General features: G+C 38.9%; 1 protein-coding gene across 4 annotated transcripts; it reads right to left on the bottom strand.

The window, feature by feature from the left end:
* Positions 1-9,611: 9,611 nt before the first annotated feature.
* On the bottom strand, positions 9,612-15,110 carry otpa (orthopedia homeobox a). 4 transcript variants are annotated; one of them, XM_085414443.1, is made up of 3 exons: positions 14,211-15,110; positions 13,285-13,748; positions 9,612-11,115 (listed from the first exon to the last, which is right to left on the bottom strand). In XM_085414443.1, the coding sequence occupies exons 1-3, from the start codon at positions 14,284-14,286 to the stop codon at positions 10,594-10,596; spliced, it is 1,062 nt and encodes a 353-aa protein (XP_085270569.1). In that variant the 5' UTR covers positions 14,287-15,110; the 3' UTR covers positions 9,612-10,593. The 4 variants fall into 4 exon arrangements, with proteins under 4 accessions (XP_085270569.1, XP_085270571.1, XP_085270570.1 ...); XM_085414445.1 differs by having other exon boundaries at positions 9,613-11,115; positions 13,285-13,700; positions 14,211-15,106; XM_085414444.1 differs by having other exon boundaries at positions 9,613-11,115; positions 14,250-15,105.
* Positions 15,111-17,831: the final 2,721 nt, after the last annotated feature.

Raw genomic sequence — 17,831 nt, 5'->3', positions numbered from 1 at the left:
AAGTAAATATATTTAGACCGCTGCGCATTTTTAAGGTTTCATGGACTTTTGCGACACTTGGAAAAATGAACCCAGCATCCACTCAGGCAGTGTTTGTATTCGTTTGTGTGTTTTGCTTAAAATAATCTGCCCATGCCTATTTAAAACTAATAAATCTGCACTCCGAAGTTGCTTTACTTTTCAGCATAATGTTACATTAAACCTTGAAATGTATTAATAATAATAATAAAAATACTGAATTAACAATTGGGCGATATAAATAAATAACGACATAAATGCAATTAATGATAAAATAATAAGCTACACACGTTGAACGGATAGATCTTGATAGAAATAGCAGTGGACCTGTAGAAACCAAAAACAACTTAATCCGGAGGGGTTGTTTTGTTGTTGTTTTTGTTTTGTTTTTTACTTTGAGATTCTCATTTATGAATTTCCGTCTCGAACAGGGACTGACAGAAATCTGGTCTTGAGCAAGGTCAGTCTTTGGAACAACCTCAATGAATCCTGTTACAAAGGTAACACATGTTGAATTTCAGTCAAAAGTGAAATCACTTTTTTATGTTGGTCACACCAAACCTGGGTCTCAGTGCACTTTTAAGCTCAGTAGCGATATAAGCAGATTTAGTTAAATATAACCAATAAAACCCAGGTTGCCTTTTTGGTACATAGGCGAGTCAGATGCAAGGCCTGCAAATCCACAGCAAAAATTACTTGCTGTTGAGAAAATGAGGGAAACAGTCTAATCTGGGAAAGCTGGATGTATTTTTTTTAAATATTTTAAACAGTTATTACTCAAAAATGAAGCTTTTTATGCTCCACTTTAAGAAATATTCTGCAGATATACATGAAAACAGCCTAGTACTATCAAATTATTTACATTCATCAGTCTGCACAATGAAGCTCAAACATTCAATATTGCTAAAACACATTTTGGAATCAGGTCAGATCTTTAAATGAGCGTCATTCCTCTTCGTACAACTAGATGGCAGTGTGTAACAATAACACAAGATCAGAAGAAGTCTCAAAACTCTACTAGTGAGGAAAATCCTTTTTTTTTATCAGTTGTTTCCTTTTGTATAAAAAAATTATGATGTAATTCTTTTTTTTTATATACAGATGGGTCAGTTCAGCATTTTCTGCCCACAGTTTCCTCTCTTCCTCTTGTTTATTTTTTTTTCCTTCATCGACTTCTGCAATAATGCTGACCTTCTCTTCAACCAAACCTTCTTCCTCAGCTTTACAATCTCTTTCTTTGAGTGTATTCCCTGTTAACACACACATACACACACACACACACACACACACACGCGCACCCCTAGCTGAGTCTGCTCCTGCTCCCCCAATTGAGACGACACGCAGTGTAGGGCCTGTGACCTTCATGGTGGCTCAGATCTGTGGCTGGCACTGATTTCTGATTTAGTGTCGATCCGCTGCGCTTGTCAGGGGCTGCGAGGTGCTTTCCATGCGGTAATAGAAAAGCTCAAGGGCAGCTAGAGAAAGGAGGAGGGTTAGGGCAAGGGATCGGTTGAGGTGGAGTGAATGGGTTTTAGATGTGAGAATGTTTGTTTTACTACAGTATCTGTTAGATATCTGAATGGATGGGTCAAAAATTTAGATTGCAGAGCACTGTTTTGAATCAATATATAATTATTAGAAAAGTTGTGACTCGTGATCCTGTTACTGAGAGTCTACTGTTACTGAATAAATTGTGCTAGATGAAAAGTCAGAGAATGAGAAAAATCAGAAGAACATGTGGCCATGATGGTAGCACTTGTTAGTGTTTCAGGATTGAATGAATTGGATCAAGTGGCAGATATTATTATGTAAACAATGTAGACAATCCAAGATTTTTGAAAAATACAGGAAATAAGGTTGATAGAGAGAACAGAAGTTAAAGAACAGATTCAGGTGCGCAGTGGGAAGAAATGTGGAAAAGAGGGTTTGTTGAGTGCTGTAGCCGAGGAGGACGAGGTGTCAAATATGACCAATGGTAGAAATCATCTAAGATGTGAAAGCCCTGATGTGATTGTCACTGAAGCACTAAAGACCAACAGATTCAGGGTGAGAAAGAAAAGAAGTCTGTGTGCTCCCTCTTTCTCCACCATAGTGCCTGATTTCACCCCCTATCTCCAGCCTGTAAGGAAAACAAATGGTTATGATGATGGAAAATAAATTAAGTAGTAATTTAACAAAGGGCCAACAACAGTATTCAATAACACACTCCCTCCCTTGCTGTTCAGAGGGGTCTTGTAGAGAGATAGGCTCATTCCTGACCAACACACTTCACTGTCCCTCTTCATCAGGCGTTCACTGTGTTCTGCTTTATCTACTGAGGGCCTGCTCCACTTAGACCTGAACACACAGGGCAGCACCTTTATAAGCTCGCAGCTAATGATAATAATAATAATATTCTTTTATTTGTAGGGCAAAACATAATTACAGAGTTCTTTGCAGAGCCAAATAGAAAATCACACGTAAAATTGAAAAAATAAATAAATCAATAAATCAATAAATAAAATGTAACATAAACCTATTTTGTAAATTTCTTTATAAAGCTACTTTAATTAATATATTCTGCTTCTCTGAATTGTTTGGGGACACTCAGCTTTATGTACATTCATTGCATAAAAATCTTTGAAATTGTTTATTTGTTTCGTCTTTTCTTTTTGGGGATGCTGAGGATGCTCCATTTTAATGTGATAGTAGTCACTTGTCCGAAAGAAAGGTAACCAAGGTAACATTTAGCATTATTTCACTCTAAATGGGAGTATAATGACCTAAATACCACCAAAAATAAATAAATGACTGAGACTGTAAACTCATCGAAAGATTTTTACTACCATCATAAATTAAGAAAGAAGAGTATGGTGAAAGGTTTGGTAATTTTCTTACAGACCTATGTACAGAGTTCCCTTTGAAACCAGAAGATTCACCCTTTACTGGCTATTAGAAGATAAGCATGTTTAAGGCACTTCCCATTTTGATTTACTTTACAGACCTTTGAGTCTACTTCCTTCTTATATGCAACAGACACACTTGGTAAAGTCGTGGATGGAGATCAGAGCATTGTCAAATATTTTGCCACAATGTGCAGTGAACATGCAATTTTGTTGCCTTTGAAATGGTTGTTTTGAAGTCAGGCGTCAGGTAGCCAACCATTGCAGTCAGTTGCTAGTTTCAGGCTGACTTTGGTGACGGTGATATAACACTATAGCAATTTGGAGACAGGTTGTGCAATTGTCTTGTGATCAAAAATGGTCACCCAGTCGTTGATGTTGATGCATACCTCTGAATGCTCAATTGGTCTTTGGAATTATTTTGGAATTATTATGAATTTTACTTCAGGATGATCCCAGAGTACCCTTCCTTTCTTGTAGATGCAGTGGATGTGCAAGTAGCAATTTAGGCCTTTGTGTAAGATGTGTTCAGGCTCATAGCAAGAAAGTTAGCAAAATAGCTCTAGCTAACAAGTTTAGGTTTATTAAATAAGCTAATCACAGTCAAACCTTAGAAACACATAATTATTTGTAACTGTTAACATTTCTCCATATTACAAGTAACCTTTGGAGCTGTTTGAGACGTCTGTGTCTATTTGTGTTGCTGCTGTCATGATTAAAAACCCACAGAAGTGACTGTCAGCAGCATCTTGAGCTTTCTCTTGACATCAAAATTGTCTTTTCTTCGTTATCCTGTGCTGATCCTTTAAATTCGTAGGTTCCTCCTGCGCCTAATTTAAACAGAAACAGGATGTGCACTTGACTTTAATCTACATTGCAGGTAATGGTGGTCTGGGGCTGACCAGGACGGAGGAATGCATTTAAGCATCTGTCATTGTGATTTGTCACATGAGCATGACTCTAATTGCTGTGTTTCAGTCATCATGGGTTAATTATCAGCCTTGACCTGCAGTATTACATACGTACAGATTACACATGAGGGTGGAAAGATTATTTTTACACAGCACCAAAACTTGGGAGATATTACACCAATACAATATAAAGCTGCCAGTTCTCCTTTATTCTGTATTATCTTCCTCTCTGCCTAACTGATCATCACTGTCTCAGTCTCTCGTCCCTCCTCCTCCCCCCTCCCTCATTTGGTGACCCTCTAATGTTCTGTTCATTTTCTCTTATGAATAGATAATGGACAAAAATCAAATCTCTTCATTTGCATGTAATACAATTAAGACCTTTTCAAACAAAGACAAATGGAGGGAGCAGCGAGATGTCAGTCAGCCTCGTCAGCGAGTGAGCAAAGACAGCATCAGCGAACCTCCCCATTTTAACGAAAATTAATAAAACCTTCAAATGGAATTTTCTTGCCACCATCTGGAATAACGATCACCGAGACACTACGAGACTCTGCCTGTCAAATAACATTAAAGCTCCCATGAATTTGGATTCATAGCATGGATCTGAAGCCACCAATGTATCCGTACCCCTTAAAACTAAGAGGATAAGATTTTTGGGACGTGTGGCCTGAACTGACTTCAGACATAAATTTCTTTTTTCTCTGTAGCTTGTTTTATGAGATATATTGCATTATAATTTTAATATAATTTTTACACTGCTATTTAAGTATTGGTCAATTGGTTTTAATAGTGTCAGCTTGATATCTATATTAGACTATAACTAAGCAATGTAAACTTCAAAGAGCACTTATTATGCTCATGTTAAATAAAGTCTGATTTGATATGATCGCATTGATAGATACAATCATATTTGGGTGAAAGGCTGGAGCCTTTCATAATTCTATTAAAAATGCCCCCAAAAGACACCAGCACTGCAAGCATGGTGAACAGGTCAACCTCAGTGGATGCAATTAGTCGAGGAGAGATCAATACAAGGGAGAAGAAGAGAGTCAGTGTCGCTCAGTCACAATATAGTAAAAACTGCTTGTTTCTGGATGATTTCATAAATCACCTGGCGCAAAGTAACCAGTCTACAGACAGCAGCAATGGGAATCAGACTGATTGCAATCACTCTCAAAGATATTGGCGAAGGTTTGCAAATAATTGCTGTCTAATAAATAAATATAGACAGATTCCTTAAACAGTCAGTCTGCACTGATGAATGCAACACATCTGTGACAGGTCTCTTTGCATCAGAGGACTTGACCCCATTCAGTAGCAAACCAATGGCAGACTGATAGCAGACTAATTTCATCTTATTGTCAGTAAGATTGCTGGCATAAAGAGGGAGGAGCTGAACCTGCTTTTTTCAGTCAGGCCAATAATTTTTCTGACCTCATTAGCATCTGTGTGTATTATGGATACACCTGTCATACATACTGTTTAACTTAGATTAACTTAGTGTAGATAGCATGAAAAAAGAACTTTTGTGCACATCTGAAGTTTAATATTTGTACCTTATTTTATTTTTCTACTTGAAGTTATTCTGTGTTTCATGACTAGGCCGAGTGGCTTTGACAAAGATTCCAAGAAGTATTAAAAACAGAGACATTAAACCTATTTATTAAGCTTTATTGGTACTGATAGGCCAATTTCTAGCTTCAGAGGTTAGCACTTTCCCTCTGTTTTCATTGTTGTCAGTGGACAAGTTTGTATGAGTATTGTATTGATCCGCTAATCATCATATCAGAATTACTGAAATGTCAGTCTACTGCTGTTGTTTTGTAAACATAATTACAAACGTGTGAATATTTGTGTGTTACCATTCTGATTTCTAATTGCTCTTTAGTATTTGTGCATAATGTCCCTCTGACATCCTTCTTGTGCACATCATAAACATATGTGCAGAAAGAAAATAACCACACGTGCATACCTGAAAATGCATGCAAACACACACATTTAAACTGTTAAACTCTCTCTCTCACACACACACACACACACACACACACACACACACACACACACACACACACACACACACACACACACACACACACACACACAAGAAAATTAATGAGCTCTCATTCATAATCCAGGATAGAGAGAGCCATATTCACCCTTGGATGGTTTATTGACTGATTTCATTTATTTGTGTGGAATAAATAGGAGGTAAACATTGGCTCGCGCTCGCATTTTCTGCGACACCCTCGCTGCACAGCATTCTGGGAGAAATGATCCCACCAACAGCAGGGTCACTGATTGGCTACCGCGTCAGTGTGTGACAAATTACCCAATGAGAAACAGGTTACCCATTTCCACAAACTAATTAACCTGGCTGATAGTGAAACAAATTATTACATTTATGTAATATTATTTCACATCTGTTGCTAGACTGCAAAAATCTTTATCCCGAGGGGCTCACGAATGAAAGCCAAAGTCTATGACATGGAATTACATCAAAATAAAAAGATTCACAATAATTTATAGAACAGTACCTGCTGGCTAATTAAGTAGTAGTATTCTACAAATAGAAGAAGTAAGTCAGAACATTTCTGTGAAAATTGATACACAATAAAGCAAGTAGAGGTTTAGTCATTGATGATTATACAATCAAACACACACACGGGTCAATCATCCCAGCAGGCCTCACTGTATTGTGATATCCTTTAGATGATAACCTGCTATGTTCTGTGTTATATTTCTAGGTGATGAGAGTTTGTTTCACGGGGGTGACATAAGTATTCAGTTGTCTAAAGGAGAATGGTATAAAACTGGATACATTAATTACAGCATGCTGTCTAAAGTTAGCCTGTGATTAACAGTAATTGGATGTAATATAGCTAACACTTTTTCTTCATGTAGGTGAATGAACTTTCTGTATGATTATAAAAGTATAGGAACACTTGAATCCAGACTTGTGTAAAATAAAATAAAAGTGTTAAAGAATACATTTAGCATAACACATCCGGAAGACTGGCAGGGCCATTTTCCATAAATCCTAAATCCATGTACAAACAGTCCTCTGTATGTTTTTTTAAATTATTATTATATTTTTTTTCCAAAATCTTGGCTTTCAGGGAAGTTCTGACTGACATACACAGAAATCTGTTCACATAATCATTTTGCCTTTCTCCAGAATATGGGTTAGGGACTTGCCAATATGATGTCGGGGAAGAGGAATTACTTAGCTTGGATTTCACAATAGAGAAAATATTGTATTGTTTTCAATATAATATAAATGTATCTCTAACACAGTAATGAAAAAAAAAGTGTAAGAGCAGCTTGCACTTCAGACATGAGTGCATCCATACTCCTCGTTTAAAGGTGAATGGATACCTTGGAAATCTCTGTTGCCAAAATGCTGACCAAAATGCTTGTCTAATCTAAAAGTACAGTTGTATCAGATACTCGCTGGCAGGCACTCACATTTGAGATATCTACTGTTACTGCTCTAGTTTTTTATAATCATGGGAACTCTAAATGTAATTGATTAATTCTCTCATTAGAGTGCTTAAAGGGCCTTTTCCACTGCACTTTCCACTCACTTTGTTTGGAGATTTGCAGCTTCATCAGCAAACATTGCGTCACTAGGCTCCCTTGATTAAAACCTGAACTGCAACTCAAAGGTCCGCCTTTAATGTCTATGTTCCATTTGAAGATTACATTTCAGAAGTGGAATAGAGGTGTGATGGTTAGGACTCTCGCCTCACTCTGGGAATGTCCTGGATTCAAATCTGCCTGCTGGTTGGGGCTCTCTGTTTGGAGATTTCATGTTCTCGCTGTAACTGCGTGGGCTCAGTCTGAGGACATTAGCTTCCTCCTACATCTAGCAACATGGTGAAGAAGTGGTGATTCTGAGTTGGCCGTAGGTGTGAATGGGAGTGTGGATGGTTATCTGTCTCTCTGTGTTAGCCCTGTAAAAATTTGTGACCTGTCCAGTGGTTCTACCTCATCACAGGTAGATTCAAACCGCCTACAAATCTGAACTGAGTGAGCACAAGATGGATGGATGGTTTACAAAGGAACTATATTAATAAAAGGCTTTAACATAAAATTAATAAAAAGGCTTTCCCTAAACTTGACTGTTACACAAACAGGTGCTGCACAGGAGAAGCTCTAAAGCCAACCAAGAAACATTGACTTCAATTGCCAACTGTGGGCAAAATGACTTTTATTTTATTTAAATTTTTTCTGACCATAGCCTTTTCTTGCAGAGGCAGTGCATTATTTACTGATTATAAATAAACTTAAACATGATGTGTTATTCCTAACAACGTAAAGTAAAATGATGCACTTGCTGTGTGGAGCACAAACACTCCAACACACATTTTGTGCTGCACCTCAGTGGCAGCTTCGTGTCCCGTTTCCACACTGGAATACAATCAGAGAAACTAAACACTGGAACATATAAATATCTGTATATATGTAGTTTAAGGGATTTCAAAGGCCATTACTAACTGATGCTTTAAATTAAGCTAGCGCTTTGTTTTGTTTTCAAAATTCCTGAACTTATCACTGTGTATTTGCTTCCTGATAGAAAATTTAAGACAACAAAAAACCAGCTGCCTTAGATCAGGCCTAAAAAGTAGAATTCGGTAATGAATTAATACAACACTGTGAAGTGCACTGAAATGTGTACGGCATAGACTCCATACAAAAAGCAGGATCTCACAGCTGGTTGCACAAATGCTGCATTCAAGTTCAGCCTGTTTCTCACTGTTTTATTCTTTTATTACAGAAAGCAGACCTTTTAGATAGTGCCATCAGGTCTGTTGTCACATTTAGGTCACTGGAGCAAGTTGGAAAGAGTCCGTGAGATTTATAAACCTTGTCTAATTGATGTTCCAGGTGAGATAAATGATGGGTATTACTTTATAAAGCCTGTTTTATAAGTATTATCAATTTACCTAATAAATATAATTGAATTTAGTCTGTAATTTAATTCTGTCTGCTTACAACTAAATCTATAATTTAGCTGGAAACAGACAGAAGTGCTTATTAGTGTATTAAAGCACTCACATTTGGAGGCTGGCATAGAAGCAGAATGAGAGATTAGTCAATAAAATGCAGTCATATAAAAATATGTGAAAATGTTATATTGATGATAAATACTGTACACCAATAAAAGTGTCTTTATTATTCATAATGTATCATAAACATTTTATTAAATGCTTACATGTTGCTTGTAAATGCCATTCTGTGATGCAGCCATAACGTTTGGGGCTTTGGAGGTCATTATTTGTGCTATTTGTATAACAAAAATAACAAAATGAAGAAACACACCTTTGACTCTAATTTGTCAGTTTGGTCTTTACTGAGATTGAGTTTGACACGCTTGATCTCTCCTAAATTACTAATGTGGATTCTGGATTTTGAGCATTCAGTGTGGAAGTGCTCATATAGATATATATCTATATATATATCTATGTGTGTGTGTGTGTATATATATATATATATATATATATATATAGATAGATAGATAGATAGATAGATAGATAGATAGATAGATAGATAGATAGATAGATAGATAGATAGATAGATAGATAGATAGATAGATAGATAGATAGATAGATAGATAGATAGATAGATAGATAGATAGATAGATAGATAGATAGATAGATAGATGTAAGGCAAAGAAGTTAACAGCATCACAAATAACTTTTTTTTTTTTTTAACTTAAATAAGTTTATACCAGATAGAGAATTTGATACAGTTAACGCTAAACAAAAATTTCAGATTCATCACTACAATCATTTAAAATCTAAATACCTTTTGGACTGAGCTTGTAAAGAAACGAGGGTTAATTCGTGTTGTGGCATAATTGAAAATGGTTTTTATTTGATCATTTACACTGAATTGATATAAACATGTCCATGAAACAAAACGGTTCAAACATTTAAGAAAGTCATAGCTGAGAATAAGCACAGACATAATTTTGGAAACATAAGTTATCACAAACTGACCAAATGGGAACAAGAGTGCTTCCGCTACACAAAACATCCTATATAACAGATTATAGTTAAGTCACTTTCAATGTCTTAATTCAGAGTATTTCCCCCCTTTTTATTTTTGCTTTGGACAGCACATGCAGTCAAGTCTTTAATTTATTTATTTTTTTTACCCCCGTTCCTGTCAAATCAGTCTCCCTCCTGGTGAATCGTCCATGTTTTCCTTCTTTTAAATCTCCAGGTGTGTGGCTTTTGCGTGGCCAGTGTGCATCCCTTTGGTCTTATAGAGTTGCATGCTGTGCAGCAGGAGGGGGGGAAAGGGGGAGATTGAATCTGTGATCTAGTTTTTGTAGTTAAAAGTATCCACAGAATTTGTCTTCAAAAACCTTCAGTCACCGAGCAAATATAACCGAGTGCCCCGCGGCAATCATGGCCAGGGCTGGATGTGCCCAATAAATAAATAAATAAGTGAATAAATACCGAACTCACGCATCGGTTCGTTTAAATAGAGAAATAAATAGCTGATCGAGGCTACATGCGAAATAATAAATTATAGCCTAAAACAGAACCAGTCCTATGGTTAATAAAGGCCAAAGGGCCCAATGAATAATGTCAGTTCTCCCCCTCTTTCTCGTGAACTGGGTAGAAGAAGAAGAAAAAATGTTATCTGAACAAATATCCCGGGTGTATTTGTCCCACTGTGCCTCTTTGGGTGGACTGGGTGGGTAAGAACAAAATGCACAAGATCTCTGTAGTTGGTGAAAGAAAAGCTCGTTGCGCTGACTGTCGTCACTAGGTGAAGCTCATGGATACTGTGTGCTCCAGCGCTTTGCGGCGCAGAGAGGCGATGCTTGTCCCTCTCCAGACGTCACTGTCCGGGGAGCTACACAGCTGAGGCGACCCGGTCACGTTCGTCGGGCCAGATAGAGACGCGGGGACCATTCCGGGGAAAGTGGGCTGGTAGAGGTGCGACTGCAGCCCGGAGCCGTTCGACGACATGTTGGATAGACCCATGGAGTTGGGCGGTGGTCCGGCTCCAAGGCTGCACTGAGACAGGGACTGCGCCATGGCCTGCTGGCGGCCCAGAGCGGGCGGGAGCTGCAGCTGAGACACGCCAGGCATACCTGCCGTGGCCCAGCGGGTGTCGTTGGCGTGGAAGGAGCAGAGGCTGTCGCCCATAGCCGCTGCTGCCGCAGCTGCGGATGGGAACTGAGGCAAACCGTGGTGCGTCGGCAGCAGAGTCCCCGGAGCCCGGAACACGTTGGTGGTCTTCTTGCGCTTCTTCCACTTAGCCCGTCGGTTCTGGAACCAGACCTGCAGACAAAGACGGGAGGAGTCAGGGGGAGCTGAGTCAGTGACTTTAGTGACAGGTCACGTTACCAACGCTGGGAGCACCAATAATAATAATATATATATATATTTTTTTTAAAAAGGTCATGATATCAATGTGTGATCATGGAAATGCACCAGCAATAAATCACAGCAGAAATACACAGATTTATGAATTTTGGTTAAATTCTCAAATAACAGCTGTTTGCAGTAATGAGTGAACATTCACATTAATGTTGAAATGACACTAAAGAGTACCAGGTTTTATTTTTATATTATTTTAATTATTCATTGCCGTTGACATCGTGGTGCCGATTTTTATTTTTTTTTTTTTATTTTTTTTAAGAAAGAGAGAGAGAGACCTATTTATTTTTTTAAGGTTCAACCAGATTTTTATGTTAAATATTTTCTACTTTAAAGTTATTTTGTGGGCTATTTATTATTATTATTATTATTATTATTATTATTATTATTATTATTATTATTATTATTATTATTATTATTATTATTATTTGTAGCAGTAGTAGTAGCAGTCGTCGTATAGTTTGAGCCACATTTTTTCAGATTCCTGTGCTACATCCGGCCTGGGATAAAAAAAGGCAATGTTATTGCTGCTGTAGAGCGGTGGTTTGCTCTGTTAGTCCCGGAGTCCCCGTGCTTCTGTGGGTCTGGCTGTAAGCGGGCGTCTATGATTAATGTGAAGATTTGGTTGAGAAAGTGGGGCGCAGTAATAAGAACGGGACAATCGCACTCTCTTTCCCCGGAGTAACCCAGCCGTGAAATCCGGCCTGAAATGCATTACACTTCAAAGGAAAGAAAACGCAATTTCTCATCCCCCCTTAAAAAACAGAAATAAAAATGAGACAGGGTGCATCTTCAGCGCGTCCGGCATTAAGACGCAGACAGCGGTGACAGGCCCATCGCTAAATCGAATCTGGATCTTGCTTCTTATTTTCAGCGCTGTCATAATAGCAGATGAGCGTCATTTCGCTAATTTTGATTTTATGTAAATGGCGGAGGGACTGAATGGACTCTTGCAATAATAGTAATGATTATTATGGGGTATTATTTCACATGCGAGCGATCCAAGCGCAATTTCCGTTCTCATCCAATAAGGCGCAAGAGTGAGCCACTGAAGTGGCAGCATTACAGCGAGAATAAAATGCAGTCTGATGAAGTTGTAGACTGACCATCACTGTTAGTTCAGGACTGTTAAAAGGTTGATACGAGGCGATTAATCGAGTATAATAAAGCTGCCGTCAGCATTTGGTTCCCTGTAGATGGATTACATGCGGCAGACACTGGAATTTGGGCCATTTTAATAAGTAAACATTAAAATAAAGCAACCTCGGTTTTTAAAAGAAAAGTGATATTTTATAAAGTTTGAATAAAATCAAATAAAATACTACAAACAACCCAATTAATGCACCTTTTTTTATAACGAAAGAATGGCATGTTAGTATCAAGCTTTTTTAATAACACCTGCACTCGTTATGTTCAATGCGAAGATAAACCGCAGTGTGTGTCAGACACATTAACATTAAAAATAATTAAACTATAAAAACCTAATAATATTAATAATAGGCGGATGCCATAAAACGTCGTTTATTTTATTTTATTTTTTACAGTGACTACAATTCTGTGAAATACTAAAACTTGTTTTTTGCATTCCTTCTTAGGCAATATTTTTGATATGTCAACCAAGCAATAAGCTTGATTATTTGCACAAATTGATATAACACATTCCTCTAGCTTAGAATTTGGTTTTTGTGAGAAAAAATAAAAGAGTAAATTAAACAAAAGAATCTAAAATCTTAACCCTGACTGCTTTTTTTGTTTTTTGTTTTTTGTTTTTGTTTTGCATCCTAATAAAGTGTTTCGGTAAGCTTCCTCTAAAGAGCCGTTGTAGCGTCTGCAGAGTAACTTAATTGTGTTATGTTGCAGTAACTATTGAGCTCCAAATGAAAGCATTTGGGCTTTTTTTTAATAGTTCAATATTTAATCACTTTAATGTGCAGGTATTATTTTTGTTGCATTTTCGGTACTCCGGGAGATTTTATTTTTAACGCCTGTATGTTTCAAATCTGGGCTTTCAAAAGTTCATTTTCTTCATTTTCATTTCTTATCAACATCACACTCCCAGCCGCCTCCCACCTGCACTCTGGACTCCGTCAGGCCGATCCTCAGAGCCAGTTCCTCCCGCATGAAGATGTCAGGGTAGTGTGTTTTGGCGAAGCTCCTCTCCAGCTCGTTGAGCTGCGCCGGCGTGAAGCGGGTCCGGTGTCGCTTCTGTTTCTGGGGCTGCTGCCCTCCAGACTGGTTGGGGTTGTTGTTGCTGTTGTTGTTCTGCTGCTGTTGCTGCTGTTGTTTGTCCTGCTCTTTGCTGTTCACCTGCACCGGGTTGGATCCCCCGCCGCTGGTGATATCGTCACCCGGGAGCATCGTAGTCCCTTCCACGCCGTCCGGGCCCGGGCCGAGCTCCCCGGAGTGTCCCGGGTCAGGTCCCCCACCGCCGAGCCTGCATTTCAAAGCCTCCCTGTGGCCCAGGAGCTCCGCGGCATCCTTCATCCCTGCACAGACAACCGCAGCAGGTGAGAGCTGCACATTAAACACTTGGTCTATACAGGAAGGAAAAGGAACACGTTAGGCAAATGCAGTGACATATTCAAGTGCACACAACAAGCATGCCTTACATGCGAAAAGGCGAATTTAGGAGCCGCTGAAGCATTGTTTAGGCTGCAGTAGAGGATGAAGCAGTTGTTGTGCATGCTTTAAACGCCTCAACACAAATACAGACATTTAAAAAAAGAAAAAAGAAAAAAGAACAGAAACAGCCACTGCAGCTATTTTCAAGAGACAGCATGCACATTGCAATCTGCTCCTTAAATACTCTTCATTCAATTTGATCACACTGGTATCTTGGAAAATTGTTAAATCAAATTACGCAGTAATATAATAATAATAATTACTTTTCCAATGAATTAAGCGAGTTTAGCTCACTTCAGCCCCATTAAGATCACATAAGAAGCAAATTGACCATTTCTGAGCTTGATTTAAGATTAGAAGTTCCTCCAGCTTACAGTAGAGTTGAAGACCGGAGTTTGGTGATGTTAACTCACCGAGGCGAGCATCCAGGAGGTCGGCATGAGATAGCATTGCGCACCGCTCCAGGGCGAAATGCTATTCCCAAAAAAAAAAAAGGAAACGAAAAAAAGAAAAAAATCTCTATGACTTTAACCTATTTAAGAAAAATATATAGCCTAAATGAAAGCAAATTCGGTTTGTGGTTAAAAGGGAGGTTCGTTGCATTATAATGTAGTTTAGCGAAATGGGGAGGCGCTTAACAACGGAATGAACCCATGAGCTTCTCCAAACGAGGACCAATCAGAGTTGAAGCCTGAGGTATGTCAGCTTTAGCCCGAGACCCGAGCACCCACTCCACCTGCTCCTCCTCCTCCTTCTCCATCCTCTCCATCCACAAGTTCATTCCTCCTCATTCCTGTAATTGGCTTTGATTTCTCCCCCCAAATTACATCCAATAAAATAACCTGATTTAATATCTGAGCGAAAGCTTCGACCCGCTCAAGAAATGTTGGATCACCACAATATTTGTTTAATTGCGCACGCTGCTCTGCGTGTGCTTTTACAGCAAGCCACTCGGACAAGAATTATTATTACTCGTATTAGGAAGAACCACATAAAGAGATACCACATGACAGCTACGAGTCTGCATCTTTTAATACTGCTTGTTCTTGTTCATTTTTTTTTCTTTTTAGTCAGCTTGACGATATCATCCACCTATTTACGACATTAAATACCTCTTGGAGGTCAGACTTTTTTTTCTTTTTTTTTATTTCCCGTTACTGGAATCAACTAACTTTATTTGTGACCAGGCTAATGTTCAAGGCCAGCAGGTTTATATAAGATTCGTCATATCTGAGCACTTTGAAATAAAAGCAGTATAAAGTGGATGTGATCTCCTGTATAGTTCCAACTGTCAGGCAGGGAGGGACTCGGTCTAAATGATGTGTGAGCAAATTAATTCAGCGAACAGTAAAGTGAGGATGCTCGCCTTTGATAAAGGGACACAGTCAGCCTAATATACCCGAAAGTCTGACACCTGAACAGATAGTCTGACAACACGGGCAACCACGTAATCATGTTTCCAACACTTTCAGGTGGGGATGGGGGGAGGCATCAGTTGTTTTTTTTAAAAATCATCTGTCTAAATTATGTTGAAGAAACAAGAAAAAGCTTTTAAAAATTAACTGAAAACTCTCTTTGTCAGTAAACCACCATTAGACTCAATTAGCACGCCTGCTTTTTTATTTTTATTTTGCTAGCCTACACACACATGCACACAACAGTCTGCTACATTATATATTTAAAAAGAAAAAAAACTTAAGACAGATGTCGGAACGTTTTGAGAGAACCGGTTTATTTATTGTGTGCTGGGGGGAAAAATAGAGACACAAAGGAGGCGTCCGAGCGTGAACCCGGGGCTCGATTGGGTCTCTTTTCTTCGTCCGTCCGGACTTCAGTTGCCTCCGCGCAGCTTTTATTTGCATGCAATCTGGTGGCACAAGTGACACACTGGGAGGGATGGGTGGATGGACGGACGGAGAGGAGTCGTGCTCGGGGGTCTGTTTGGGATGTGGAGGAGATTTTTTAACAAAGGGGGGAAGGGGGGGGGGACTTGGAGATATTTCTCGTCTCTATTTTTTTCTCTCCAAGGCTCCATTTGAAAGCCGGACTTGAGGTAGCTGTGAAGATTTTTTTTAAGCCGGAGCTAACCGTTTTAAATCCAAATTTTACAAACCAAAAAGGGTCTATGTCATTACTGATCGCATTAATACTCGAATGCAGAAGTGAAATATATTCTTCCTCTGGCATCGTGTTTGAGGAAGTTTTCCTGACGCCCCCAAAGCTGTGAGGATCATTTCAAATCCTCACAATCCCCGATGATGGATCGTGCGCTTCGTTTTACGACTTGTCCAGAGCTGCACGCTTTTATAGCTGTACAAACACGAGCGAATGACTCCTCTCGTTGCGGCAGGTCGACACAACGTGAGAGGTGATGATGACATGTCAAGCAGCGTGAGATATTTGTGCTGAATGTGGGCCTGAGATACAAAACGAAAAGGGAAAAAAAAACGAATCCTAAAAATTTTATGCACAAACATAAAGGAGAGGAGATAGTTATTTTATGGATGCAAAGTTTATTTTAATGTATTTATTATTAAATATCAGTGCTGGGAATATTGGCCCCCATGTTTATTTAACTGGTTTAATTGTTTTAGATTGTATATAATGATTTAGCCATTACCGAGAATATGAAATCAAAAATATTTCATGTTTTCAGTGCAATGGAGACTCAGACATACATCTTTAATTCCTTCTTAATATTATTACTGTTAGTGTTTACTTTTATATAACAGTGTATTTCATTAAATGCAACCTTTCACCTTACAGCGTGAATAGATTTTATGTGTGTGTGTTGCTGCTGTTGGCTAATTAGGGTAAGCAAATGACCTAGGCACAGCTATTACTGCGTTTATCCTCCTGTAAATTCTTCTAACATGCTCGCATCAATCTTTTCCGTCATATAAATAAAAATAGACAAACAAACAAATCCCCCCGCCCCCGCGAAAGTTAATGCGGCGCATCTGAGTGGAAAGTAGACATTTTCACGCATTGTGGAGATGAGAACTGAGGACTTTTAATAAAACTGAGAGTAAAAAAAAATATCTGAAAATAAAAATGTAACACTGCTCGATGTGGTGTAGTCAAACCCATGTGTTATTGCTGCTGGTGGAGGCACTTTTGATAACAGGCCAGACTTGAACCCGTGACCTTCTGGTTCACAGTGCAGGCTCTCCAAACCATGGCCCAGGCCACTGTTTGCAACTTCTCTCTCTCTCTCTTTCGCTCTCCCTGCTTTGCCTTTGCAGTCTGGATTCACTCAGTTCGAGATTTCTGAGGAGCAAAACAATTGATCTTCCATCTGCACGAGCTCCCGGTTTAACAAATGAGATTCTTGTTTCACGCAGCTGATTTGGTGGCTGTCTGGGGTATTTGGAGTAATAAGTTATACAGAGGCGAGGGAGCTGAGAAACGGCTGCAGCTGATGCTGCAACTCGGCTGCAACCTACAGCTCTCCGCTCTGCGTCAGGCAAAAAAAAAGAGAGAAAAGAAATGAAAAAAAAAGGAAAAAAAGAAGAAGTTTGACACAGACAAAGTTTCAGGAGCAGAATATGACGAAAACAACGTGTCGACCGAAATGACTGATGGGGGCTGTGCGTAAAACCATGTAGCCTGTTACATAATATCCTACTTTAAAACATTTCCTTAAATGTAAAATCACTGTATGCATAGAAATTTGAATATGTATGGCTCTACCCACTTTATTAACAGTAATCCACAGTTTGCAAATAAAGGCTACTGTCTACAGTATAGGGGAAAATAAAAAATATGCCACAATTAAGTGTAGATACTTCAAATAAAGAACAGGTGAATAAAAAGGAACCTTTTTCAGGTTGGAAATGGCTATCGAGCATGCTCCGAAGTTATAACAATTAGCTCATTATGGAGTCATTTCTGAAGACTTAATTGGATTTCCTGATAAGTCACGTGACTCTGGAAGGCGCGAAATGAAACTTCTAGGTGACAGCTGTAAAAAGCAGCGACGCAGGGTTCCCGTG

This window comes from Rhamphochromis longiceps, linkage group LG7, assembly GCF_057381845.1.
Source record: "Rhamphochromis longiceps isolate RC_006_pf linkage group LG7, R_longiceps_female_GT1.1, whole genome shotgun sequence".
Taxonomy (NCBI): Eukaryota; Metazoa; Chordata; class Actinopteri; order Cichliformes; family Cichlidae; genus Rhamphochromis; species Rhamphochromis longiceps.
Note: the sequence above shows the minus strand (reverse complement) of the source record. Positions and strands in the feature narration are given on the sequence as shown.